General features: G+C 46.1%; 1 protein-coding gene across 4 annotated transcripts in view; it reads left to right on the top strand.

Moving 5' to 3' along the window:
• The window catches only part of VEZT (vezatin, adherens junctions transmembrane protein), a 173,882-nt gene that overhangs the window by 26,286 nt on the left and 119,999 nt on the right, over window positions 1-27,597 (top strand). For all 4 annotated transcript variants that reach the window (XM_063927598.1, XM_063927599.1, XM_063927601.1 and 1 more), the window contains exon 2: window positions 19,720-19,851. In XM_063927598.1, coding sequence (XP_063783668.1) covers window positions 19,720-19,851 — 132 coding nt within the window. The remainder of the gene's footprint in view (window positions 1-19,719; window positions 19,852-27,597) is intronic.

Below are 27,597 nucleotides of genomic sequence, written 5' to 3'. Positions count from 1 at the left end.
ACAAGAGTGCAGACAATACTCATTGTTCCAGATTGGCCTCGAAGGGCCTGGTATTCAGATCTTCAGGAGATGCTCACAGAAGATCCGTAGCCTCTTCCTCCCAGGCAGGACCTGTTGCAACAGGGGCCCTGTGTGTTCCAAGACTTACCGCGGTTACGTTTTGATGGCATGGCGGTTGAACACCAAATCCTAGCTAGGAAAAGTATTCCAGGGGAAGTTATCCCTACTCTGATCAAAGCCAGGAAGGAGGTAACGGCGAAGCACTATCACCGTATCTGGTGGAAATATGTTTCTTGGTGTGAAGCCAAGAATGCTCCTACGGAAGATTTTCAGCTAGGTCGTTTTCTCCATTTTCTACAGACAGGAGTGGATATGGGCCTAAAGTTAGGCTCCATTAAGGTGCAGATTTTGGCCTTATCTATATTCTTTCAGAAGGAATTGGCTTCTCTCCCAGAAGTCCAGACTTTTGTAAAGGGAGTGCTGCACATCCAACCTCCTTTTGTGCTACCAGTGGCACCGTGGGACCTTAACGTGGTGTTACAGTTCCTTAAGTCACACTGGTTTGAACCTCTTCAAACGGTTGAATTAAAATTTCTCACTTGGAAAGTGGTCATGTTGTTGGCCTTGGCATCCGTGAGGCAGGTGTCCGAATTGGCGGCCTTGTCTCACAAGAGCCCCTATCTGATTTTCCATGTGGATCGAGCAGAATTGAAAACTCGTCCTCAATTTCTACCTAAGGTGGTTTCGTTGTTTCATATGAACCAACCTATTGTGGTGCCTGTGGCTACGGGTGACTTGGAGGATCCCTTGATGTAGTCAGGGCCTTAAAAATTTATGTAGCCAGGACGGCTCGAGTTAGGAAAACAGAGGCACTGTTTGTTCTGTATGCGGCCAACATGGTTCGCGCTACTGCTTCTAAGCAGACTATTGCTCGCTGGATCTGTAACACGATTCAGCAGGCTCATTCTACGGCTGGATTGCCGTTACCTAATTCGGTAAAGGCCCATTCCACTAGGAAGGTGGGATCTTCTTGGGCGGCTGCCCGAGGCGTCTCTGCATTACAGCTTTGCCGGGCAGCTATTTGGTCGGGTTCAAACACTTTTGCAAAATTCTACAAGTTTGATACCCTGGCTGATGAGGACCTCATGTTTGCTCAATCGGTGCTGCAGAGTCATCCGCACTCTCCCGCCCGGTTTGGAGCTTTGGTATAATCCCCATGGTCCTTACGGAGTCCCCAGCATCCACTAGGACGTAAGAGAAAATAAGATTTTAAACCTACCGGTAAATCTTTTTCTCCTAGTCCGTAGAGGATGCGGGGCGCCCGTCCCAGTGCGGACTATTTCTGCAAGGCTTGTATATAGTTGTTGCTTACATAAGGGTTATGTTACAGTTGAGATCAGTCTCGGGCTGATGCTGTTTGTTCATTCATACTGTTGACTGGTTTTGTATATTCCATGTTGTACGGTGTGGATGGTGTGGGCTGGTATGTATCTCGCCCTTAGATTAACAAAAATCCTTTTCTCGTACTGTCCGTCTCCTCTGGGCACAGTTCTTTAACTGAGGTCTGGAGGAGGGGCATAGAGGGAGGAGCCAGTTCACACCCATCTAAAGTCTTTGAGTGCCCATGTCTCCTGTGGAGCCCGTCTATACCCCATGGTCCTTACGGAGTCCCCAGCATCCTCTACGGACTAGTAGAAAAAGATTTACCGGTAGGTTTAAAATCTTATTATTTTTATATATTTTTTTATTTAAATTGGATTTTTAGAAAAATTATCAAGTAAACAAATAAACCAAATAAAAAAACAATAATACAAAGTTCTTTTAAAATACATACTTTAATATATTTAATGTAAATTTCTTGTCCGTGTCACCATAAATCATGGCATGGCAAACTAAACACATCACACAAACTGCAAATGGAAAGAAACAGAGATGTTAAAAGGTACAATAGTTTGCAATTGCCTTGCCCCATTTGTAAATCTGAATAATCCTGCACACTAATTTTATTGAATGCCCTAAGAAGAAACACAAGTTTGCAGCATTCTCAGTACCCAGCAGTTTCTCAGTTTTGACTGCACCAAACCAAATATGGAAAATATTCTTTCTACTGAAGCTGATGATGCTGCAGCTGTTATCAATTGCTGTACAGCTACCATGATATTGTCATTACCAGCTACAGTTTCTGAACCAATGTGCAGTTTTCACCAATCTATTGGTGCCACTGTTGACGCAACATCGTGGTCAAACAAGATGTCATTGGGGTTGATTCAATTCACTGACAGTTGAATAGCACCGGGAGTTTGCTCCCGGTGTTATTCAATACAGCGACGAGTGACCCTCAGTTGTCGGGAATTCTTCTCTCATCCCCGGGGGATGAGAGAAGAAACCCGACAAAAGTGCTGCCGCGCGGCCGGGGCGCGAGGCTAATTCTGTCGGGAATCAGCCTCGCGCCGGGGAGTTAAGTCGGAGAATGCCCGTTCTCCCGACAATTCAACCTGTTTAGTCGGCGAGAACGGGCCATCGCCGACTTAACTGGAGCTGAATTGAATAGCGTCGGGAGCAAACTCCCGGCGCTATTCAACTGTCAGTGAATAGAATTACCCCATTAAACGGGGTTGCTTTTGCTTGGAACTTGACTAGTGTGGGTAGAAAGGTATTTGAATGTGGATATTTTTCTTTACATATATATTGAATTCTTGAAACATGACTGTCAAAAATGTCAATTATCAAAGTTAATTTTAACAATACATTAAACACCTTAATTTTTGTTTGTTTTTTTAATTTTAAAAATAATGTGATTTAAATCAGCACACCCTGCTGAGTAAAGCTCAAGTTGTGTTTTTGAAAGAAGGTAATACATTTTGTTATTAGCCATTATTAGTAAAGCTGTACAGCTTTGGTACCATTCTGTGCCTTGATGAGTACGACAGAATACAGTCTTTCTATTTCTGGTTTTGTTTTAGTTGCTGCAGACATTAATCAGTATTTCCGTGTAAATGATAGCATCATACAGGTGTGCCTTGTTACTTGTTATTACATGTCGGAAAGATCGTGCCCTGCAGTGACACCTTCCTCTTTATGCATTAAGGCATTGTGTAGAATTTTGGTGCAGAGAAAGGAATGAATACTTGGCACAGAGATGTGTCTTTCCTTATGTCTGTACTGTATTATTTGTTTTGCAAATGTTAGTAAATACCAAAATGAAAATAAGCACATGGCATACCTACATGATAAATAAACCCTGCGGTGTTAGACAAATTGGCGTACTACAGTAGGTTGATTTTCAGCAGAGGTGTTGTATTTTAGGTGTTTAGAATATTTGTGTACGTTACTTTGTTCACAGAGTAATGATAGATATTGTATTTAGACAGCTGCTCAGAGAAATAGGCAGGACAGCATCAGCAGAGCGTTCCATTTCCTCCTGTGTAATATAAACAGTGCTCAGCACCATGTGGCTCACCCTCCCATTATGTACTTATTCTGCATATATTCATTCTAGTTCCAAACACTAGACAGTTATTCTGCCTTTTCATCTCATTTACAGACAGATACTCTCCTGCATTAGTCCCTACATTGAAACGCTGGGCTGATACTGGGGTGCACGCCAGATACCCAGTTGGTAATCTCCATCTGGTGAAATGTTCATAAGGCTGATTTTATTTCCTGGGTGAATATACACTTTGGCTATATGTGCCGTGACTTCATGGCATTAATTGCTTCTTTTACACACGTCAAAAGACATGCTTAAGTGTTATTTTCTCATACGTCCTAGAGGATGCTGAGGTCCACTTCAGTACCATGGGGTATATAGACGGTTCCGCAGGAGCCATGGGCACTTTAAGACTTTTCAAGGGTGTGAACTGGCTCCTCCCTCTATGCCCCTCCTCCAGACCTCAGTTTTAGAAATGTGCCCAGGCAGACTGGATGCACTCCAGAGGAGCTCTACTGAGTTTCTCTGAAAAGACTTATGTTAGGTTTTTTATTTTCAGGGAGAACTGCTGGCAACAGTCTCCTTGCTTCGTGGGACTGAGGGGGCAGAAGTAGGAACCAACTTCCTGAAGAGTTTCATGGCTCTGCTTCTGGCTGACAGGACACCATTAGCTCCTGAAGGGAACTGAATGTTAGCCGTGCCTAGATGCTCACTCCCACAGCACACCGTCACCCCCCCTCACAGAGCCAGAAGTCAGAAGACAGGTGAGTGTTAGAAGACAGATCTTCAATCAAGAAAGTGACGGCTAAAGGTACCGTGAGGCTGGCGGGAGCGCAGCGCGCCATGTTGCCCACACATACACAGGCACTGCAGGGGGGTGGGGGGGGGGGGCGCACTGGGCAGCATGAAACCTATGGAAACTGGCATAAATAAGGGGCATAAGTTGCTGAGGCACAGTCCTACCCCCGCCAGTATAAAAAATTACCAGTCAGCCAGCACACTGCTCAGTGCCATTTTCTCTCTCTCTCCTCAGGCTGCAGAGACAACGCTGGTACTCCTCCACTACTGAACAAGTATCAGGGTGCAAAACAGGGGGGGCCACAGTGAATTTGGTGCTATATAATTGTGTGATTAACATTATAAAAGCGCTGCACGTCAGTGGGCATTTTGTGTTCACAGACATTGTGTTACTGGCGCTGGGTTGTGAACTGGCAAATCCTATCTGTGTCCCTCTGACATAGGGGACAGACCCACAGTAAAATATAAGTCCCGGAGTGTCTGTGGTGTGGTTGTGCACATGTGTGACATGTCTGTGGCAGGGAACTCTGTGGAGACAGGTTAGGGACACAGAGGTGTAATATGACACCAAGAGCCTGACTGGGTGAAAGGTTACATGATAGTGTGAATCATATCAGTAAGAGGTTGTACTGAATCTCATACAGAAAATGAAAATAATCTGTTGAAGATGTGATTTTTAATAGTTCTGCCTTTCATCCACAGGGACGTTTCTGGGTCACATACAAATTTGCACAAGCAGTACAAACTGATACCGACACGGACTCTGATTCCTGTGTCGACACTAGTGATTCCAGGGGAATAGGTCCTAAGTTAGCAAAAAAGCATTCAAAACATGTTTTAGCTATAAAGGAGGTGTTAGAAGTTACGAAGCCCCCTCTTTTACCACAAGTAGAGAGTTTACTTTAGTAAAGAAGTAATGTAATTTTCCCTCCACCTCAGGAGTTGAAAAGTCTCTTGGATGGAGTCTGATTTAACCTGAAAAGAAATCTCAGATTCCCAAAAGGAATTCGGGCAACTTACCTTTTTCCAAAAAAGGTGCGAGTCACCCTGCATTTTAGTCAGGGCCCTGTCATAAAAGAGAAAAGGTGTTTCTCCCTGCGCCTGGAATGGCTTCACTTAAGGAGCTGACAGACCGCAAGTGAGTGAGGTGATCTATTAATGTGGCCAATGGGACACTACTCAGGCCTACCATTGTCTGTGAGTGGGTGAGTAGTGCTATTGAAAAGTGGTCAGAAAACTTGTCATTAGACATTGACACAATAGATGGAGACGAGATACTCCTAACGTTAGGTCATATCAAAGACGCTGCTGCGTACGTACTAGAAACCATGAAATATATTGGTCTCTTGGGATCAAGAACCGCTACCATGGCAGTATCGGCTCGGAGGGCGTTGTGGATTCGCCAGTGGAATGCTGATGCAGATTCCAAAAGAAATATGGAGGCTCTCCCGTATAAAGGTGAGGCCTTGTTTGGTGATGGGCTGGATGTGTTAGTCTCAGCGGCTACCGCAGGTAAGTCGACATTCTTGCCTTATGCTCCTACACCGGCAAAAAAGACACATCATTCTCACATGTAGTCCTTTCGGCCCAACAAATACAAAAAGGCCAAAGGTTCCCTCTTTTTTGCAGGTAGGGGAAGGGGAAAAGGAAAGAAATCTGCAGCGTCTCCCAGATCGCAGGAGCAGAAGTCCACCCCTGCTTCTGCCAAATCTGCAGCATAACGCTGGGGCTCCCTTGCGGGAGTCCGCTCGGGTGGGAGCACGTCTGAAACTTTTCAGCCAAATCTGGATTCAATCTGGCCCGGACCAATGGGTCTTACAAATAGTGTCCCATGGGTACAACTAGAGTTTCAAGACTCCCCCCATGCCGATTTTTCAAATCGACCTTGCCAGCTTCTCTTCCGGGAAGAGAGGCAGTAACAACGGCAATTCAAAAATTATGTCAGGATCAGGTCATTGTCCTGGTACCCTTGGCACAGTAAGGAGAAGGTTTTTTTATTCAAGCCTCTTCGTAGTTCCGAAGCCGGACGGCTCAGTCAGACCGATTTTAAACCTGAAAAATCTGAATCTCTACCTGAGAAGGTTCAAGTTCAAGATGAAATCCCTGAGGGTAGTGATTTCCAGTCTGGAAGAGAGGGACTTCATGGTGTCAGTAGACATAAAAGATGCTTACTTGCATGTTCCCATTTATCCTCCTCACCAAGCTTATCTGAGATTCGCAGTACAGGATTGCCGTTACCAGTTTCAGACGTTGCCGTTCGTACTCTCCACGGCACCGAAGGTATTCACAAAGGTGATGGCGGAGATGATGGTACTCCTTCGTTAAAAAGGAGGCAATATAATTCCTCCTGATAAAAGCAAGATCCAGGGAACAGTTGGTGCAGAACATCGCACTCTCCCTGTCAGTACTCCAACAACACGGTTGGATCATGAATTTTCCAAAGTCGCAGTTGGAACCGACGACAAGATTGTCCTTTTTAGGGATGATTCTGAACACAGAAGTACGGAGAGTATTTCTTCCAGTGGAAAAGGCTCTGGAAATCCAGAAAATGGTCAAACAAATATTGAATCCAACAAGCGTGTCGATCCATCAATGCATTCGGTTGTTGGGGAAAATGGTAGCGGCCTGCGAGGCCATACAGTTTGGCCAATTTCATGCCTGAGTATTCCAGTGGGACCTGTTGGACAAGTGGTCCGGATCCCACCTACACATGCACCGGAAAATAATCCTGTCCCCCAAAGCCAGGATTTCGCTCCTGTGGTGGCTACACAGTTCTCACCTACTAGAGGGACGCAGGTTTGGGATTCACGACTGGGTCCTAATAACCACGGATGCAAGTCTCCGAGGCTGGGGAGCTGTCATACAGGGGGAAAGCTTCCAAGGAAGATGGTCAAGTCAGGAAGCCTGCCTTCACATAAACGTTCTGGAATTGAGAGCCATTTACAACGGCCTTCTACAAGCGGTACATCTTCTTCAAGATCATCCCGTGCAGATCCAGTCGGACAATGTAACAGCAGTCGCGTACATAAACAGGCAAGGCGGAACGAAAAGCAGAGCGGCAATGGCAGAGGTGACAAGGATTCTCCTCTGGGCAGAAGACATGCAAGAGCTCTGTTAGCAATATTCATTCCGGGAGTGGACAACTGGGAAGCAGACTTTCTCAGCAGACACAATCTCCATCCAGGAGAGTGGGGCCTCCACCAAGAAGTCTTCGCAGAGGTGACAAGTCTTTGGACATGATGGCATCTCGTCTAAACAAGAAGCTTCAGAGATATTGTTCCAGGTCGAGAGACCATCAAGCAATAGCAGTGGATGCACTGGTGACCCAGTGGGTGTTTCGGTCGGTATATGTTTTTCCTCCACTTCCACTGTTTCCAAAAGTTCTCAAAATAATAATAAGAACAAGAGTTTGAGCAATCAAGGAGGGCTTGGTATCCAGATCTTCAGGAGTTGCTCATAGAAGATCCTCGGCCTCTTCCTCCTCAAGAGGACCTACTACAGCAGGGGCCGTGTGTGTATCAAGACTTACCGCGGCTACGTTTGACGGCATGGCTGTTGAGCGGCGGATCCTAGCCCGAAAGGGTATTCCCAAGGAAGTTTTTCCCACTCTTATTCAGGCCAGGAAAGGAGTAACGTCTAGCATTACCACCGTATTTGGAGAAAATATGTGTCTTGGTGTGAATCCAAGAAGGCTCCTACGGAAGAGTTTGAGTTGGGGCGTTTTCTCCATTTCTGCAGGCTGATGTGGATGAGGGCCTTAGATTGGGGTCAATCAAGGTCCAGATTTCGGCCTTATCAGTTTTCTTTCAAAAACAATTGGCCTCCTTTCCAGAATTTCAGACGTTCGTGAAAGGGGTTCTGACATCCAGCCTCCATTTGTGCCTCTAGTGGCACCATGGGACCTTAATGTGGTGTTGCAGTTCCTTCAATCAGATTGGTTTGAACCTCTGCAAGAGATAGAATTGAAGTTTCTCACTTGGAAAGTGGTGATGTTTTTGGCCTTGGCATCTGCAAGGTGGGTGTCTGAGTTGGGGGCCTTGTCTCACAAGAGCCCTTACCTGATCTTCCATGAAGATAGGGCAGAGTTAAGAACTCGTCAACAATTTATTCCAAAGGTGGTTTCGTCCTTCCACATAAACCAACCTATTGTGGTGCCAGTAGCTACTGACACTTTCACTGAGTCACAGTCTTTAGATGTGGTTAGAGCTTTGAAGATTTATGTCGCAAGAGCAGCTCGATTACGGAAAACAGAGGCTCTGTTTGTCCTGTATGCTCCCAGCAAGATTGGGTGTCCTGCTTCTAAGCAGACTATTGCGCGCTGGATCAGAGAGACAATTTAGCACGCTCATTCTACGGCAGGCTTGCCGGTACCGAAGTCGGTGAAGGCCCATTCTACTAGGAAAGTGGGCTCATCCTGGGCGGCTGCCCGGGGCGTCTCGGCTTTACAACTTTGCCGAGCAGCTACTTGGTCAGGGTCAAACACATTTGCTAAATTTTATATGTTTGACACATCGGCCGATGAGGACCTCAAGTTCGGTCAATTGGTACTGCAGGGTCATCCGCACTCTCCCGCCCGTACTGGAGCTTTGGTATAACCCCATGGTACTGAAGTGGACCCCAGCATCCTCTAGGACGTATGAGAAAATAGGATTTTAATACCTACCGGTAAATCCTTTTCTCCTAGTTTGTAGAGGATGCTGGGCACCCGACCCAGTGCGTACTTTACCTGCAGTTTGTTCTTTATAGTTACACAAGTTGTGTTTCAATTGTTTTCAGCATGCTGCTGTAAATGGTTCATGCCTGTTGGAGTGTGTCATGTTGAATGCCATGTTGTGCGGCATGGTTGAGGTGTGAGCTGGTATCCTTTCCTCGAAATGTCCATCTCCCTGGGCACAGTTCCTATAACTGAGGTCTGGAGGAGGGGCATAGAGGGAGGAGCCAGTTCACACCCTTGAAAAGTCTTAAAGTGCCCATGGCTCCTGCGGAACCGTCTATACCCCATGGTACTGAAGTGGACCCCAGCATTCTCTATGGACTAGGAGAAAAGGATTTACTGGTAGGTATTAAAATCCTATTATTTTCTTGCTGTGAGGCACTGTACACATTGGGTGTCAGTCTAGAAACACATATGGGGATTACATTGGTAAAACAACCGTGTCCCTTTAACCAAAGCAACACATTCTTTTGTATTCAGCCCTCCGACACTTTTATGGGTCTTCCCTAGGTTATATTGTTAATGATGAAGTCTTTAATAAAATAGAAATTATTATTTGTAACCTCATGCATGTTAATACAAAAACCCTATGAGACAGTTTTTAAGGTGACATCCCTAACGCTTAAAATACCTGTCCTCATGCAAGCATCTCTGATCTCCAGCACAGGAACTGTTTGCCAGGAACTTCCTGTTTCCCAATGCAGAGCAGCCACACGCAAGCCCTCCGATCCCCCATGTGTGCAAGTGGAGTAAAGCACACCACCATTGGACTCTAGAGCAGTGGACAAGTTCTCTGGAGTGACTAATAACCATCTGGCAGTCTGTGGCAGATGCCAGGAAAACGCTTCCTGCCCTAATGTGTACCTGCCAATTGTGACGTTTGTTGAAAGAGAATATATGGTGTGCGGCAGTGTTTTTATGTTTAGCATAGGCCTCTTCGTTCCAATGAACAATAGCATGCAATGACATGCTGTAGAGAATTGTGTGTTTATAACGTTTGGAAACAGTTGTGTTCCTTTAAATTTGTAGGTGAAGTGTACATAAAAAGTTTTATTTGCAAGTATTGCGTTTGCAGATTTGAAAAATATAAGCTGTCCAAGCTTAAACATGTGCAGTGAAGTTTACCATCATAATAACGTAGTTGAGTTAAATGTCGGGGAATGTGGGATGAATTTCTGTCTAGTGCCTCCTGGTAATGAATGTATGCCATTGTTAGTCAGGTGATATCCTGTTATACGAGTCTGCTCCAAGCTGAAGGTCGTTATCTCCTTATATCTGTGTCATACGTTTTTTACCCCAAGTAGATGAGGTCATAAAGTATAGTCTTCAGACAGTTCACTGCAAAAAATGGGCAGGGACAGCTAAGTAAATATTGGATGAGACTGCTAATAAAGCCAACAATTTTTTTTTTAATCTTTATCAAACTTTTGTTCAAACTTGTCTTAAGAAAATTCCTGGGACTAGATCTGAGTCATAGCAGCTAGGAAATTGTGTCTCTACCTGATCTTGTAGTTTTGACCATTGCAGAGCTGCAGACTGTACAGTTGAATATCATTAAAGCTTACAGTTAGTATGTTTATATTTGAGAAAATATAAAATAAAATTAAAAAGGCAAAAAGAAAAATCTTTGTAGTCTGGCTATTATTTGATGTGTGCTCTTTATCTGCTCTGATCAACTTGCTTGAAAAGCATTGCATTGCACCGTTTTAAAATAAAGATTATTGCCTATACACAAAATTGCCTATATACATATATATATATATAGTATATTTCTCTAGCATCCATAAGGGATATTGGGGACAGATTAGTACAATGGGGTATAGACGGATCCAAAGGAGCCAGTGCACTTTACATTTCTTCAACTGGGTATGCTGGCTCCTCCTTAGCCCATGATGTCTGATATGTCATCTCCGCTCACTGCAAATGCAAATAAGACTCAGGAACTGCAACAAGCAGTAACAAGTCTTGCTGCTAAACATCCCCCCCTGTCTGCTACAGGTGCACAAAAACGTGCTCTACCTGCACTCCTATCAGATACTGATGATGATATACAGGATGATGGGCATGATGTGGACCCCATAAGTGGGGATTCCACCCCTACCCAGGATATTGAACCCTTCCTATTGTCTATTAGGGATGTGTTAAAGCTGCCCCTGGAGGATGCTAATACTCAGCAGTCATTTTTCCTCCCACAGGACAAACTGACAGTCACATTTCCTGGTTCCAAGGAATTGGATGACCTATGTAAAATAGCCTGGAAGAATCCAGATAAGAAATATCAGGTGTCAAAACGGTTTTTGCAAACATTCCCCTTTGCCCCTGAAGGCAGGAAATTCTGTGAGGAGTCTCCAGCAGTAGACGTCTCAGTCTCTCGCCTTTCTAAAAAGGCGGTACGCCCTGCTCCGGGCTCCTTTACGGTAAAGGACCCAGCAGATAGGAAACTTGAAACCAATCTGAAATCTATTTACATTGCTGCAGGTGTTGCTCAAAGGCCGGTCATTGCAGGTTGCTGAGTGACACATGCAATTCATTTCTGGGCTATTCAAATTAAGGAAGGTCTTTCGGGTGATATGACCTTAGTTAATACTATTACTTTCCTGAATCACATTCAGGACACGGCAAGAGTCCTCTGTGACTCCTTTAAAGAGATTGGCAATATTAATACTAGGACCACGGCTATGGCTGTGTCTGCGCGCAGAGCCATATGGTTGCGTCAGTGGATTGCTGATGCTGACTCCAAACGTAATGTGGAATCTCTCCCCTTCACAGGTGAATGGCTCTTTGGAGGTGAATTGTACGCATGGATTTCCAAAGCTACTGCTGGAAAATCCACGTTTCTCCCTTCGGGAGCTCCGCCTGCTAGACGTACCAACCCTGGACCGTCTACTCAGTCCTTTCGGTCCTCCAGATTTTGATCTAGGGCCAGAGGGCCCTCCAACGCAGCTAGAGGCTCCAGAGGTAATCCTAAGAAACCAGCCATTGCTGGATCTCAGGACCAGAACACCAGCTCTGCTTCCGCAAAGACTTCAGCATGACTGTGCCCACCCACCCCGAGGGGATCTCGTGGTGGGAGCTCGGTTACATCACTACAGCCACATCTGGGACGGTTCCTGCCAAGATGCTTGGGTAAAGGACCTCATCTCTCAGGGTTACAAGCTGGAGTTCGACGGTACTCCCCCAACGATTTTTCAATCAAGCTTACCAGCTTTAGAAAATATGCGTGGTACGCTACTGCTGGCCATCAACAAGTTAGTCCAGTCTCAGGTCATTGTTCCAGTACCCCTACTACAACGAGGACAGGTTTACTACTGCAGTCTGTTCATAGTACCAAAACCAGACGAGTCTGTGAGACCCATTCTGAATCTGAAGTCCTTGAATCCTTACCTGAAGGTTTTCAAATTCAAGATGGAATCTTTGAGCACGGTGTTTGCAGGCCTGGAACAACAGGAATTCCTTGTGTCCCTGGATATCAAGGACGCTTACCTACATATCTCAATTTGGCCTCCTCATCAGGCCTATCTGAGGTTTGCCCTACTGAACGATCAGTACCAGTGTCAGGCGTTGCCCTTCGGCCTGTCTACCGCTCCGAGGGTGTTCACGAAGGTGATGACGGAAATTATGTTTCAACTCAGGGTCCAGGGGGTCAATATTATTCCATACCTGGACAATCTCCTGATAAAAGCGAGCTCCAGGGAGCTTCTATTGCCCATATAGATCGCACTATCCAACTTCTGTCACACCATGGGTGGATCCTCAATCTGCAGAAGTCCCACCTGGGACCGTCTCAACGGCTCCTGTTTCTGGGGATGCTACTGGATACTGTAGCACAGAAAGTGTTCCTCCCAGAGGACAAAGTAAGAATACTTCAAGCAATGGTTTGCATGCTGCTCCGACCTGCTCGATTCTTCATTCATCTTTGCATAAAATTGTTGGGAAAGATGGTGGCCTCGTACAAGGCGATTCAGTTCGGAAAGGTTTCATGCCAGACCGTTCCAATTGGACATCCTGAACAAGTGGTTCGGTTCCCATCTTCAGATGGACCGGATGATTCGGCTGTCACCTCCGGCCAGAATCTCTCTCCTATGGTGGCTACAGTCTTCCAACCTGCTGGAAGGTCGATGCTTTGGGATTCAGGATTGGATCCTACTCACGATGGATGCGAGTCTGAGAGATTGGTGATCTATTACCCGGAGGGCGCTGATTCAGGCATCCCCCTCTACTACTCCGGGATCAGGCGATCCAGGTGCAGTCGGACAACGCCACGGCGGTGGCGTACATCAATCGACAAGGAGGGACAAAAAGCAAGGCCTGCATGCGAGAAGTGTGAAGAATACTCCTCTGGGCAGAAAGAAATGCAAGAGCACTGTCCACGATCTTCATTCCGGGGGTGGACAACTGGGAAGCGGACTTCCTAAGTCGCCAAGACCTCCATTCGGGGGAGTGTGGACTTCACCCTCAGGTGTTACAGCATATCATCGACACAGATCGACTTGATGGCCTCTCGTCTCAACAAGAAGCTTCGCTGCTATTGCTCATGAACCAGGGACCCGCAGGCGAGTACAGTGGATGCGCTGACATCGCCTTGGCCTTACCAGATGGTCTACCTGTTTCCTCCGATTCCGCTGATCCCAAAGGTGCTCAAGTGGATCAGACATCAAAGAGTGGAAGCAATCTTGATTGGCCCCGAAGAACGTGGTACGCAGCTCATCTGGACATGTCCGTATAGGACCCATGGCCTCTACCGCTAAGAAGGGATCTTCTTCAACAAGGACCGTTCGTCTAGCTGGACTTACGGCGGCTTTGTTTGACAGCATGGAAGTTGAGCGGAACATCCTAGCTCACAAAGGGTTTCCCAAAAAGGTCATTGCCACTATCCCTGTGCAGAATTCAATTTTTGAATGTTCCTACGATTCCTGCAGTTTGGAGTGGCTAAAGGCTTACGTCTGGGATCCATTAAGGTCCATATTTCAGCTCTTTCCATCTTCTTCCAGAAGATGTTGGCTCTCTTGCTAGAAGTTCAGACCTTCTTGCAAGGGGTGCTTCACATACAAACTCCATTCGTGCCGCCTACGTCACCTTGGGATTTGGATGTAGTGTTCTGTTTTCTACAGTCCTCCTGGTTTGAACCTCTGGCGACCGTAGAAGATAAGTACATCACGTGGAAAACGGTGATGTTACTGGCCCTGGCTTCTGCTAGGCGTGTCTCAGAATTGGGGGCCTTGTCGTGCAAAAGTCCGTTCTTGGTCTTTTACGAGAACAGAGCGGAGCTCAGGACTAGGCAGCAGTTCCTGCCGAAGGTAGTCTCCGCGTTTCACATGAATCAACCTATTGTGATTCCGTCCAGTTCTGACACTTCTGCTCCTCCGGAGGCATTGGATGCTGTGCGTGCCTTGAAAATTTATATCAAAAGGACGGCTCGGATCAGAAAGACTGATTCCTTGTTCGTGCTCTATGATGGGCAGGAAAAAGGTTGCCCTGCTTCTAAGCAGTCTATTGCTCGTTGGATTAGGCTTACTATCCAACAGGCCTATGCATTGACAGCCTTACCGGTTCCGCAGTCTCTGAAGGCCCACTCTACAAGATCGGTGGGCTCTTGCTGGGCGGCTGCCCGTGAAGTCTCGGCCCTGCAACTATGCTGAGCTGCTACCTGGTCGCGGAAGAACTCCTTTGTGAAGTTCTACAAGTTAGATACCCTGACCAAAGAGGATATCCAGTTTGTGCAGGTGGTACTGCAGATGTCTCTGCACGTTCTCTTCCATTCTGGAAGCTTTGGGACATCCCCATCGTACTAATCTGTCGCCAATATCCCTTATGGATGCTAGAGAAAATAGGATTTTTAATACCTACCGGTAAATCCTTTTCTCATAGTCCATAAGGGATATTGGGCGCCCGCCTCTGTGCTGTGACTTTCTTCTTTGTGTGTTTCTGTTCAGCTGTTGCTGTTAATGTTGCTGGCTAAGTTATATATTGGTGTGCTGTTGTGTAAATCTCGCCACACTTTTTGTTGTTCTGTTCCTTCTCTCAAGTATGTCATTCTCCTTCGTACACTGTTTACCTTTAACTGACCTGTAGGAGGAGGCATAGAGGGGAGGAGCCAGCACACCCAGTTGAAGAAATTTAAAGTGCACTGGCTCCTTTGGACCCGTCTATACCCCATCGTACTAATCTGTCCCCAATATCCCTTATGGACTACGAGAAAAGGATTTACCGGTAGGTATTTAAAATCCTATTTTATGGAAGGATTGCAACAAATATTGAAAACCAGGTTGATAAATCGCTTTGAAACTCCTTTTCCTCATGATATTGCAGTGTGTGTGTGTGGTCATGAACTGGCCAGAAAGTGCATTTTTTGTCTTTGTTTTTTTTCTGGTGTTGGTTAGCTATGTGGGTGACACTTGAAACATAGGCTTTTTCACCTGTCATTCCTGCGAGATTTCTGTTCTGAGTATTCATCCCACCCCTATTCTCAACCAATCGCCCCATCAGTTCTCGGAAACTGAATGACCTAAGCAGTGAGCGGATGAGGAGGAACAGGGAGGTGGGAGGAAAATATAGAGCTGCAAAGACTGGTTGGTGCAATCCTATTATTTTAGTGGCAATCATGTAATTAATAGGTATCATAATTTTCAAATGTTACTCCAGATCTCTTATGTACTGTACTGGTATAGCCATTAATGGCAGTACAACTTTACAGTGTCTGTTATTTTGTGACAAGCAGTGATTCTCAATTACTTATGTAGAAAAGCCTTTGTTTTCTTATGCTTTTTAAAGTGTTGCTTATCATTCACACTTGCCTTCAGCTACCAGAGTATAATTCCTATGTCCATTGTAACTGTTTTCATAAATTGGTGGGCTTTGCAATTGTGATTACAGTTTTGAAGCTCTTTGGGGCTGAGTCAGTTGTTTTGTGTGCTCCCACCGGGGCTATTCAATTGTTGTCCCTGTTGGGCACGCATGCCCTGTATGCGCGCCCATTAGTACCAGGTTTATCTGCGCAAAGCGGCTAAACCCGTCTAAAGTGCTGTGGTTTGGGCGTGCAATCTACGGCATTTTCGGACATTCCAGGAGGCCGCGAGCTGAAATGTGTCTACCCGGCTGCATTCACGACCGAACAAAACAATTGAACTGCTCCGTTGGGCGTCATCTATTGGCATCCCCTTTGTAGGGCTCGAGTACGGGATACCGGCAGTTAGGTTGCTGGCGATCAGTTTACAGCAGTGATTTTCAACCTTTTTCAGTTCGCGGCACACCAAAAAGATTTAAAAATTGCCAAGGCACACCATCGGTACCCCACGGAAAAATAAAACACACACAGGGAAATTAAACAAACATATTTGTCCCCAAGGCTAAAAACACACACACATTGTCCCCAACAGTTATTAAAATAATGCACAGTACTTGAACACACTGTCTGCCACAGTAATTCCACACATTGACCCTCATAGTAATGCCATCACACTGTCCCCCATAGTAATTGCACACATTGCCCCCCATAGTAATACCACCACACACACCGACCCCCACAGTAATGCCACCAGACACACTGACCCCCATAGTAATGCCACCAAATATACTGACCCCCATAGTAATGCCACGAAACACACTGACACCCACAGTAATGCCACCAGAGACACTGACCCCCATAGTAATGCCACCAAACACACTGACACCCACAGTAATGCCACCAAATACACTGACCCCCATAGTAATGCCACCAAACACACTGACACCCACAGTAATGCCACCAGAGACACTGACCCCCATAGTAATGCCACCAAATACACTGACCCCCATAGTAATGCCACCAAACACACTGACACCCACAGTAATGCCACCAGAGACACTGACCCCCATAATAATGCCACCAAACACACTGACACCCACAGTAATGCCACCACACACACACTGACCCCCATAGTAATGCCACCACACACATAGTAATGGCACTGCACACACATCATAAAGCACTGGCCCAAACCTTTTTTGTTTTCCCCCTTAGCGGCAGGAGCATTGAGGAGCAGAACACAGCAGCACGGGCCACGAAGGGAAACTAGTCACTGCCTAGGCGGGATGGTGATGTGTACGTGACCTATGAGTCACGCCACGTCGTAGGGGTCACGGGCGGGCCCGCAGGAGAGCTGCCGTCTTCACTATACAGTGACCGCAGAAGAGCTGCCTGTGCTGCCCGATAGTGATGCTGTAAATCAGTATCACTATCGGGCAGCGCAGGCAGCTCTTACGTGGTCATTGTATAGTGAAGACGGCAGCAGACGGGGACTGGCAGCAGGGATCTCTGGCGGCGGCGGCACACTTGACAACCGCTGGCGGCACACCAGTGTGCCGCGGCACAGCGGTTGAAAATCACTGGTTTACAGACACCAGCATACCGACAGGTGTGAGCAACTAAACTAAACTCACCCTACCCCTAACCCTCCCTCACCACAGCCTAACCCTCCTCCCGCAGCCTAACCCTAACCCTCCATGGCGTACTTATGTATGGGATTCTGGCATCGGCATTCTAACAGGTGTCAGGATTCTGGCGCTGGTATTCTGACCGCCGGCATCCCGTCTGTCGGGTTGCCAACTATCATCCCTTTGGTAGGTAGCTGAAGCAATCACCAGCAGCAGACATTAGTAGATATTTCATCAGTTGATGGTGCAACATTCAAGTTAGGCGCTATGGGCTATATTTATGATGCGGGTTGGAGCTGAAAATGTAAAGCTACACTGACATTCAGTGTAAAGCCCGGTGTGCATTACACAGAATATTAATAACACTTTTGAGCTCCATCCATAAAGAAGTGGCAGCTTTGTAAATTAGGCCATTCTATGAAAATTAGTAAACTTGTCCCATATGTGACACTGTAAAAAAAATTTTTTTGTAGCTGTGTATCTTTCGGGTCTTCAACATAAGTTGACAAGTTGAATGATAGGGGAGGTGGACTGGACTGCACACCTTAATTGTAAACATATCAGGTGCTACCTTGCTGAGACTTGTTGTGCCACACAGAAAAAAAGAAAATGCAGGTGCACACACTAAGCACACTGGTAATCAGAAAAATTATAATAACTCTACAATTTAACATGGAGTGAAATTGAGGTTCTTAGCACAATTTTTGGACAAAAATATGGACCCACCTACCACGACCAGATGACCTCATCAGGTGGGTCCCTAACATACTGACATATTATATAAATGTATCCATGTCTTACCTATCATAGTACCCATTTTAACATGTAGACAGCAAATGCAAGGACCTATACCGTCAGCGGTTGCCAGTCTGCTACCATTTGGGGGCGGTGACAGCCTCCTTTTCCCAAAATGGAGGAGTGTTGCCACCTTTTTTTTGGGGGGGGGAGTGACAAGGCCAAGATCTCTGGTGGAAGACAGAGATTTTTTGGTGTCTTTTGTTGGATCTGCAGCGGCCGGCTTGCACGTCCGCAATGGTCACACAGCCGGCCGATGGTGTCGCAGATGGTACAATGCTGCGTCCTAGGACACAGCTTGGCTCACTAATGCAAGCAGGAGGTGTGACTCCTCCTGCTCCATCACCATATTAGAGCGATTACTGCTGCTTCTATATAAGCAGCAGTGATCGCAACTCCAACCACATCTGAATAAGGCCCCTTGTGTTGGGTATAATGAAGAAAAAAACAATTCTACCTAAAATATATGCCTAGTTAGGTACTTTGATATTACAATTACATTTAAAAATGTTTTAACTTCCTTGTGTTAAGTTTTAACAGAAATATGTTAAAACTTATGTACAGATGATCCGTACGTGATAGTGGAATGGCCCTTTATACATAATACACATAGCATAGCATCAGGGAATCACCCCTGCATTACTCCAACCTCGGAATCAAGCCTATAGAGTTCAACGTATAGAAGTCTAGAATACACCATTCACAGCACTTAGATAGAAATGTTTTACATTTTAATTTCACAAATATTTAATATAATAGAAATTGAACATTGAATTACGGGTTTCATCTGAGTTTCAAGACGGTCAATGCCAAGTGACATATGCTTTTGGCAGTGTGAACCCCTTCTCACGTTTTACTACCTGAAGAGATCCAAGCAAAATATACAATTAACTTTCTGTTACATCATGAAACCGCATAAATGTATAATTTGTATTTGGTGTTAAGTGTAGAGTACTGGTGGCTAGGTGAAGGCATTTTAGAGTAGACCTGGTAATAAACTTGCAACAGAATTTCCCAACAGCACTAGTATATACCTGGCGCAGAAACACTTGGCATGGGCAAGAGAGTTTTCTAACTAAAAAGGAAGCCAACTAATAAATAGTGTCTAGCCTTTTACACCGGGTAGGAAAATAAGAAGCCGTTAATGTCACCACCTGGACGGCAGGGCAGCAAATCACTGCACAGTATGGCATGATTGCTTCTTCTTGTGTCTTTACACTTTTCTTTATTACAGGGAAATGGTTCAATATTAAATTGGGCAGAGAAAACCACAAAAATCTCCATGTATTTGTAATTCCAAGGATGTTGTAAGCTTTTGTGAAAATGTGCAACGTTTTTCCAAATTTTGTGGCCTTAGAGTTTGTATTTTTTATGGTTTTTAATATACCGTTTTGTAGGCTCCCAGATTTTGTGCCCTTTTTTGTCTGCCGCTAACTGTACCCTCTGTTTTCCCAATGAAAATGTTCCCTTCAGGATTCACCTGTACATTGTGACATATTTATTTGTTTCAGCTGATTTTACCATTCATGGTATGCCTGTAATACACATCTTCCTGCTTTGTGTTTTACAGAATTCGCCACTCTACCAGTACCTGCAGGATTTGGGACACACAGATTTTGAAGTATGCCCGTCGGTGTCACAGGAAGAAGAAGAGTATGTGTCAGAACATGGACTCCGAGGACAGGTCTACACAACTGCAAAGGTGAGCATGATATGATAAGAGCACCTCTTCTGGGCATTGGTGAGCATCAGTTAAACATATCCGTGACGGGTGGTATTCATGTGACACATCCATCAGTGACAGCCTTGGCTTCCAGGAACAGTTACTTTTGGTTTGAGCCACATAATCCCTGTACTGTGAAAGTGACCAATGTGTATAGCTCAATGTTTTCTAGAGTCTCTTGCTGTTTCAGGTCTGCAATGCATAGCTCTTCTAGAGTCCGCATAACCTAGACGTTTGTGTCTTTCCTGTCAGCTACTGTTTGATACATGTGGCATTATATATACTAGCCCTTGCAGTCAAAATTAAAATAAAAACAAAAGCATAACCTCTGTCTTTATTTAAAGTCCATTTACTTGTATTACATAAACTGTACATATTTGGTATTCCTAAATTGGAAGGAACTGGCCAATGCACTTTTTGCCATTAACTTTCTTAATTTGCACTGCTTTGTTAACAGTGAGAATGGGAAGATTCATGGAAAAGTCTTATTGCCTTGTATATACAGTACTGTAGCTTAATAAAGTCTCCAACTACCACAAAAAGGTTCTTTATGTTTAGAGAAGCCGGTTGAATAAAATATTTTGTTTTCTGTTTGGTGTTTATTTAATTCAGCTGTTTTGTTGCTAGGACTCCAAAATTGAAAGTGTCAATTGTGTCTCAATGGGGTATATGCAATAGCGGGCGAATTGGCAAAAAAGGCGAATTCCGGGCCGTTTTCGCCTCCAAAAATCAATTCGCCTATGCAGTGCAGTCATTTTTCGCAAAAAAACGGCCCGTCAAAATTCGCCTTTTCTCAATTCGCCTTTTTCCGAATTCGCCTTTTCTGCAATGGTACAGATGCTGCAATTCGCCTCCAGCATATTCAATTCAAGTTTGGAAATTCGCCTGCAGTGCTTTTAGACAGCAAATTCGCGATTTTCACTCCGCCACACTTTGGAGGGTGAAAACAAATAAAAAAATTTTAAACATGTTTTTTTTGGTGTTTTTTTTTTTAGGAATAGCAGATCTATTTATATTAGAAGGGATTAGGTTTTTTTTTTTTTTTGGGGGGAGGCACAAATATTATTTATATATTTTTTAAAATATTATTTTTTATTTTTTTATTTTTTTATTGCTGGAACGGTAAAATCAGAAAAAAAAATGGCGTGGGGTCCCCCCTCCAAAGCATAACCAGCCTCGGGCTCATTGAGCTGGTCCTGGTTCTAAAAATGCGGGGAAAAAATTGACAGGGGATCCCCCGTATTTTTAAAACCAGCACCGGGCTCTGCGCCTGATGCTGGTGCCAAAAATACGGGGGACAAAACGAGTAGGGGTCCCCCGTATTTTAAACACCAGCATCGGGCTCCACTAGCTGGACAGATAATGCCACAGCCGGGGGTCACTTTTATGCCGTGCCCTGCGGCCGTGGCATCAAATATCCAACTAGTCACCCCTGGCCGGGGTACCCTGGGGGAGTGGGGACCCCTTCAATCAAGGGGTCCCCCCCCCCCAGCCACCCAAGGGCCAGGGGTGAAGCCCGAGGCTGTCCCCCCCCATCCAATGGGCTGCGGATGGGGGGGCTGATAGCCTTTGTGATAAAAAAAAAGATATTGTTTTTTCCATTAGTACTACAAGTCCCAGCAAGCCTCCCCCGCAAGCTGGTACTTGGAGAACCACAAGTACCAGCATGCGGGAGAAAAACGGGCCCGCTGGTACCTGTAGTACTACTGGGGAGAAAATACCCAAATAAAAACAGGACACACACACCTTGATAGTAAAACTTTATTTCATACGCCGACACACACATACTTACCTATGTTCACACGCCGACATCGGTCCTCTTCTCCATGTAGAATCCCGGGGTACCTGAAAAGCAAAGTTCAATATACTCACCTTAACCAGGCTCCAGAGATAAATCCACGGACTTGGCAAAAAAAGAAAACGCATTTACCCGCACCAAAAACGGACTGAAAGGTGTCCCATGCTGACACATGGGACACCTTTCCACGATTAAGATCTGTCAGTGACAGTTGTCACTGACAGGTCTCTAAGCCAATCAGGAAGCGCAACTTCGTTGCGCTCACCTGATTGGCTGCTCGCTGTGACAGCGCATCGCACTGCTCCCTCCATTATATTCAATGGTGGGAACTTAGCGGCTAGCGGTGAGGTCACCCGCCGGTCAGCGGCTGACCGGCGGGTGACCCCACCGCTAGCCGCTAAGTTCCCACCATTGAAAGTAATGGAGCGGCTTTGCGAGGCGCTGTCAGAGTACAGACGGCGTCCAGCCAATCAGGTGAGCGCCACGGCAGTAGCGCTTCCTGATTGGCTGAAGGGACATCAGTGACAGGAGTCACGTGATGTCCCGGCATTCGGGAGAAAGGAGTGTAATGTGAAAACATTGGACCCCTTTCTAGTCCGGTATGGCTCGGTGATCGTTTTTTTATTTTACAAAGTACGTGGATTTACCTCTGGACCTGGACCTCTGGACGGACGCTGGAAGGTGAGTATAATTTTTTGACAGGTACCCTCGGATCGTCGGAGATCGTTGCAGTCGGCGTGTCAACACAGGTAAGTATGTGTGTGTCGGCGTATGAAATAAAGTTTTACTATCAAGGTGTGTGTGTCCTGTTTTTATTTGGGTAATTTTTTCCCAGTAGTACTACAGGTACCAGCGGGCCCGTTTTTCTCCCGCATGCTGGTACTTGTGGTTCTCCAAGTACCAGCTTGCGGGGGAGGCTTGCTGGGACTTGTAGTACTAATGGAAAAAACAATATCTTTTTTTTTATCACAAAGGCTATCAGCCCCCCCATCCGCAGCCCATTGGATGGGGGGGGACAGCCTCGGGCTTCACCCCTGGCCCTTGGGTGGCTGGGGGGGGGGGACCCCTTGATTGAAGGGGTCCCCACTCCCCCAGGGTACCCCGGCCAGGGGTGACTAGTTGGATATTTGATGCCACGGCCGCAGGGCACGGCATAAAAGTGACCCCCGGCTGTGGCATTATCTGTCCAGCTAGTGGAGCCCGATGCTGGTGTTTAAAATACGGGGGACCCCTACTCGTTTTGTCCCCCGTATTTTTGGCACCAGCATCAGGCGCAGAGCCCGGTGCTGGTTTTAAAAATACGGGGGATCCCTGGCCGATTTTTCCCCTGCATTTTTAGAACCAGGACCAGCTCGATGAGCCCGAGGCTGGTTATGCTTTGGAGGGGGGACCCCACGCCATTTTTTTTTCGGGTTTTTCCCCGTTTTTTCCCGTTTTTAAAAATCGCGGCAAAATCCGCCAAATCGGCCGATTTTCGCCCGCGACCCTGGCGAATCCGTTTTTCATTGCATATGGTGAATTCCGGAAGCCACCTTCCGGAATTCACCTGGCGAATTTGGTCGAATTGAAAAAAACGGCGATAATTGCCGCGATTTCGCCCGCTATTGCATATACCCCAATAAGTTTTATAGAAAATTCACGGTCCTCTGTGTTTTGACTATAAATTAATCCTGAAATAAATGTTGCTCCTGATTTTCATTACACGACAGAGCGACACAGAAATGTCTCATTTGCTAATATAAATAGATTTAATAACAATACAGACTCAAATATGTGCTGATGATTTGTACTGCAGGGTGGAAATCGTTTTTTTTGTTGTTTTTTTTTGGGGGGGGGGGGGGGATATTTCATCACTGCTCTAAATACTAATTGCGGTATTATTCTCCTGCCAAATACTAGTGATAAGATAACGATGTTTGTTTTTTTAGATATGAAAATAAATTAATGTGAAGTGATTATGAACACTTTATAACTTTTATCTTAATACATGACTAAACAGTGCTCTCAAAAGTCACACTTAGGGGCATATATATTAATTGCGGAGCTACCACAATTATTAACACTCTGTATTGCGCAGATATTTTCATTTTTTTTAATGAAAATATTCCGGCAATGTACATAGGGAAACCTGAAGGGACAGAGATAGCGATAACCGCTGTCCCTGTGAGTTACTTTCCTGGCACTTGCGAAAAACTTCACTGGGGAAATCTGCCACTGCGCATGCACTCGGTGTCAGCTTCAGGATCGGGGCGGCCCGGGCGGGCACCAGACCGGGTATACAGGGGAAGGACCAGAGCATCCTGGGAGCTTACAGCTTTAACTGTTTGGTGCCCGGCTCTATCCAACCACCTACACCCCAAGGTATTCCCTATGGATGCTATGGACCGCGAAGAAAAAGAGTTAACTATGTCTACCATAACTCTTATTTTCTCCTCCACATGACTATTTGTGGTCTGCTTGATAGAAAGTGATGGTACGGTGTTATGTCCGACTTTCTAATACCATGATATTAAATCTGTTTCTCCCTCAATAAAAAAAAGTCATCCTCTGTGTCTGCTCTGTGGCATTTTAGAGGGTATAGTCGAAAATGTCTCTGCTGGGTAAGGTTAAGTTTTCTCTTCTGCGTAGGGGCCATGTTTTTTTTTTTTTCCCTAATATATTTCTCTGACGTCCTAGTGGATGCTGGGTACTCCGTAAGGACCATGGGGTATAGACGGGCTCCGCAGGAGACTGGGCACTCTTAAAAGAAAGATTAGGTACTATATCTGGTGTGCACAGGCTCCTCCCTCTATGCCCCTCCTCCAGACCTCAGTTAGTATCTGTGCCCGGCCAGAGCTGGATGCACCCTAGGGGCTCTCCTGAGCTTCCTAGAAAAGAAAGTATTTGTTAGGTTTTTTATTTTCAGTGAGATCTGCTGACAACAGACTCACTGCTACGTGGGACTGAGGGGAGAGAAGCGAACCTACCTGCTTGCAGCTAGCTTGGGCTTCTAAGGCTACTGGACACCATTAGCTCCAGAGGGATCGAACACTGGCCCAGTCCTCGGTCGTCCGGTCCCGGAGCAGCGCCGCCGTCCCCCTTGCAGAGCCAGAAGAACGAAGAGAAGTTGAAAATCGGCGGCTGAAGACTCCGGTCTTCATTAAGGTAGCGCACAGCACTGCAGCTGTGCGCCATTGCTCCCTTAGCACACCACACACTCCGGTCACTGATGGGTGCAGGGCGCTGGGGGGGGGGCGCCCTGGGCAGCAATTAGATTACCTTACTGGGCGAAAAGCACATAATACAGTCTGATAAACTGTATATGTGCATTGACCCCCGCCATTAAAGTACATAAAAGGACAGAAGCCCGCCGCTGAGGGGGCCGGGCCTTCTTCCTCAGCACACCGGCGCCATTTTCTCTTCACAGCTCAGCTGGAAGGAAGCTCCCCAGGCTCTCCCCTGCAGTATCCTGGTACACAAAGGGTAAAAAAGAGAGGGGGGGCACATAAATTTAGGCGCAAAACTGTGTATATAAGCTGCTATAGGGGAAAAATCACTAAGTATAGTGTACATCCCTGTATTATATAGCGCTGTGGTGTGTGCTGGCATACTCTCTCTCTGTCTCTCCAAAGGGCCTGGTGGGGGAACTGTCTTCAAATAGAGCATCCCCTGTGTGTGTGGTGTGTCGGTACGCGTGTGTCGACATGTCTGAGGTAAAAGGCTCCTCTAAGGAGGTGATAGAGCGGATATGTGTGTGGGAGGGTGTCTCCGTCGACAACGCCGACACCTGTTTGGATATGTGTAAGTGCTGAGGTAAAATTATTGCACAAAAGGTTAGGGAACAGAAAGGAAATCTACCCTGGTCTGTCCCTATGTCACCGAGTCCTTCAGAGTCTCTCTATGTTCACTATCCAAAATAACAAAGTATCGACACGGAGTTTAACTCCACTGTCGACTACGATAATGCAAAGTTACAGCCAAGAGGGCTAAAAGATATTCAATATATGATTATTGGAATAAAAGATGATTTGCATATCACTGATGACTCATCTGTCCCTGACACGAGAGTACACATATTAAGGGGAAGAATGCTAAGGGAAATTTCCCTCCTCTCATGAGGAAAAAGAGCGGGAATCTTCAGACAAGAGACGGCAGCTTCCCACAAGAGAATTCTCAGGCTGTATCCTTTCCCCACTAGGGCCAGGATGTGTTGAGAATCTTCCCCTTGGGTGTCCTGTTTGCACTAGCTATTCTCAGGGATCCTGCAGATAGTGTGCACATTCTAGTATACTACCCAGACCGGCGATTGTGTCGGCATGGGTTTATAGCGCTGTGGCAGTGTGGACAGGTACCTTATCAGCAGAGATTGAGACCCTAGTATGCATATAAATATTTTAAGATGCTGTCTTAAGTGATAGATATATAATTATAAAGCATGCCCAAAGGGACATGAGTATACTGGGTCCTAGAGACAAAAGCTATGTCGATTTCTGCTTGACGTGTCCTGTAGAATATACATTGGACAGATGATGCCGACTTAAGAGGCATATGGAAGGCTGAGGATTGTGTGGAGAAAGGTTCTCGGGCCTGGTCTCCACAGCTATAGCTGGTAATTCTGATATTTTGCCTTATATTCCTGCACAGCCTAGGAAAGCACGACATTATTAAATGCAGCTTTTCGAATAAAGAAACCAGAAAGTCTGAGGTGCGTCCTTTCTTGTCAGAGCCGGGGGCAGAGGAAAGAAGCTGTACAACACAGCTAGTCCTCAGGAACAGAATCCTCCCCGGCCTCTCCAAAAATCCACCGCATGTCACTGGGGCTCCACAGGCGGAGCTAGGCCCGGTGGGGACACGCCTTCGTAAGTTCAGCCACAAGTGGGTTCACTCCCTGTTAGATCCCTGGGCAATAGAAATTGTATCGCAGGGATACAGGCTGGACTGTGAGAAGATGCCCCCTCACCGAGGACCCGGCGGGCTTCCCCCCAAGAGAGGGAGCCAGTGTTAACTGCAATTCGTAAATTGTATCTTCAACAGGTGGTGGTCAAGGGTCCCCTCCTTCAACAAGAGGGTGTTATTATTCGACCATGTTATTATAATCCCGAAACCAGATGGTTCGGTTAGACCCATATTGTATTAAAATCCCTGAACATATACCTGAAAAGGTTCAGGTTCAAGATGGAATCGCTAAGAGCGGTCATTGCAAGCCTGAAATGAATCGGGACATAAGGGATGCATACCTTCGTGTCCCCATTTATCCACCTCATCAGGCGTACCTCAGAATTGCGGTACGGGATTGTCATTACCAATTTCACCAAGGTAATGGCGGATATGATGGTGCTCCTGCGGAAGCAAGGTGTCACTATTATCACATACTTGGATGATCTCCTCATAAAAGCGAGATCAAGAGAGCAGTTGCTGGACAGCGTATCACCTTCTCTGGAAGTGAAACGGCAACACGACTGGATTCTATATATTCCGAAGTCGCAGTTGGTTCCTACAGCTCATCTGCCTCGCCTAGGCATGATCCTAGACACAGACCAGAAGAGGGTTTATCTCCCGATAGAGAGAGCTCAGGAGCTCATGACACTGGTCAGGAATCCATTGAAAACCAAAACAGGTGTCAGTGCATCACTGCACTCGAGTCCTGGGAAGGATGATGGCATCATACGAGGCCATCCCCTTCGGCTGGTTCCATGCAAGGACAATGGAACCTACTGGACAAGTGGTCCGGATCACATCTTCAGATGCATTGGTTAATCGCCCTATCCCCCAGGGCCAGGGTGTCTCTCCTGTGGTGGCTGCGGAGTGCTCACCTTCTCGAGGGCCGCAGATTCGGCATTCAGGACTGGGTCCTGGTGACCACGGATGCAAGCCTCCGAGGGTGGGGGGCAGTTACACAGGGAAGAAAATTCCAAGGTTTGTGGTCAAGCCAACAGACTTGCCTTCAC

The sequence above is a fragment of the Pseudophryne corroboree genome, chromosome 6 (genome assembly GCF_028390025.1).
Source record: "Pseudophryne corroboree isolate aPseCor3 chromosome 6, aPseCor3.hap2, whole genome shotgun sequence".
NCBI lineage: Eukaryota > Metazoa > Chordata > Amphibia > Anura > Myobatrachidae > Pseudophryne > Pseudophryne corroboree.
The sequence above is the reverse complement of the archived record's forward strand: the minus strand, read 5'-3'. Positions and strand labels throughout refer to the sequence as shown.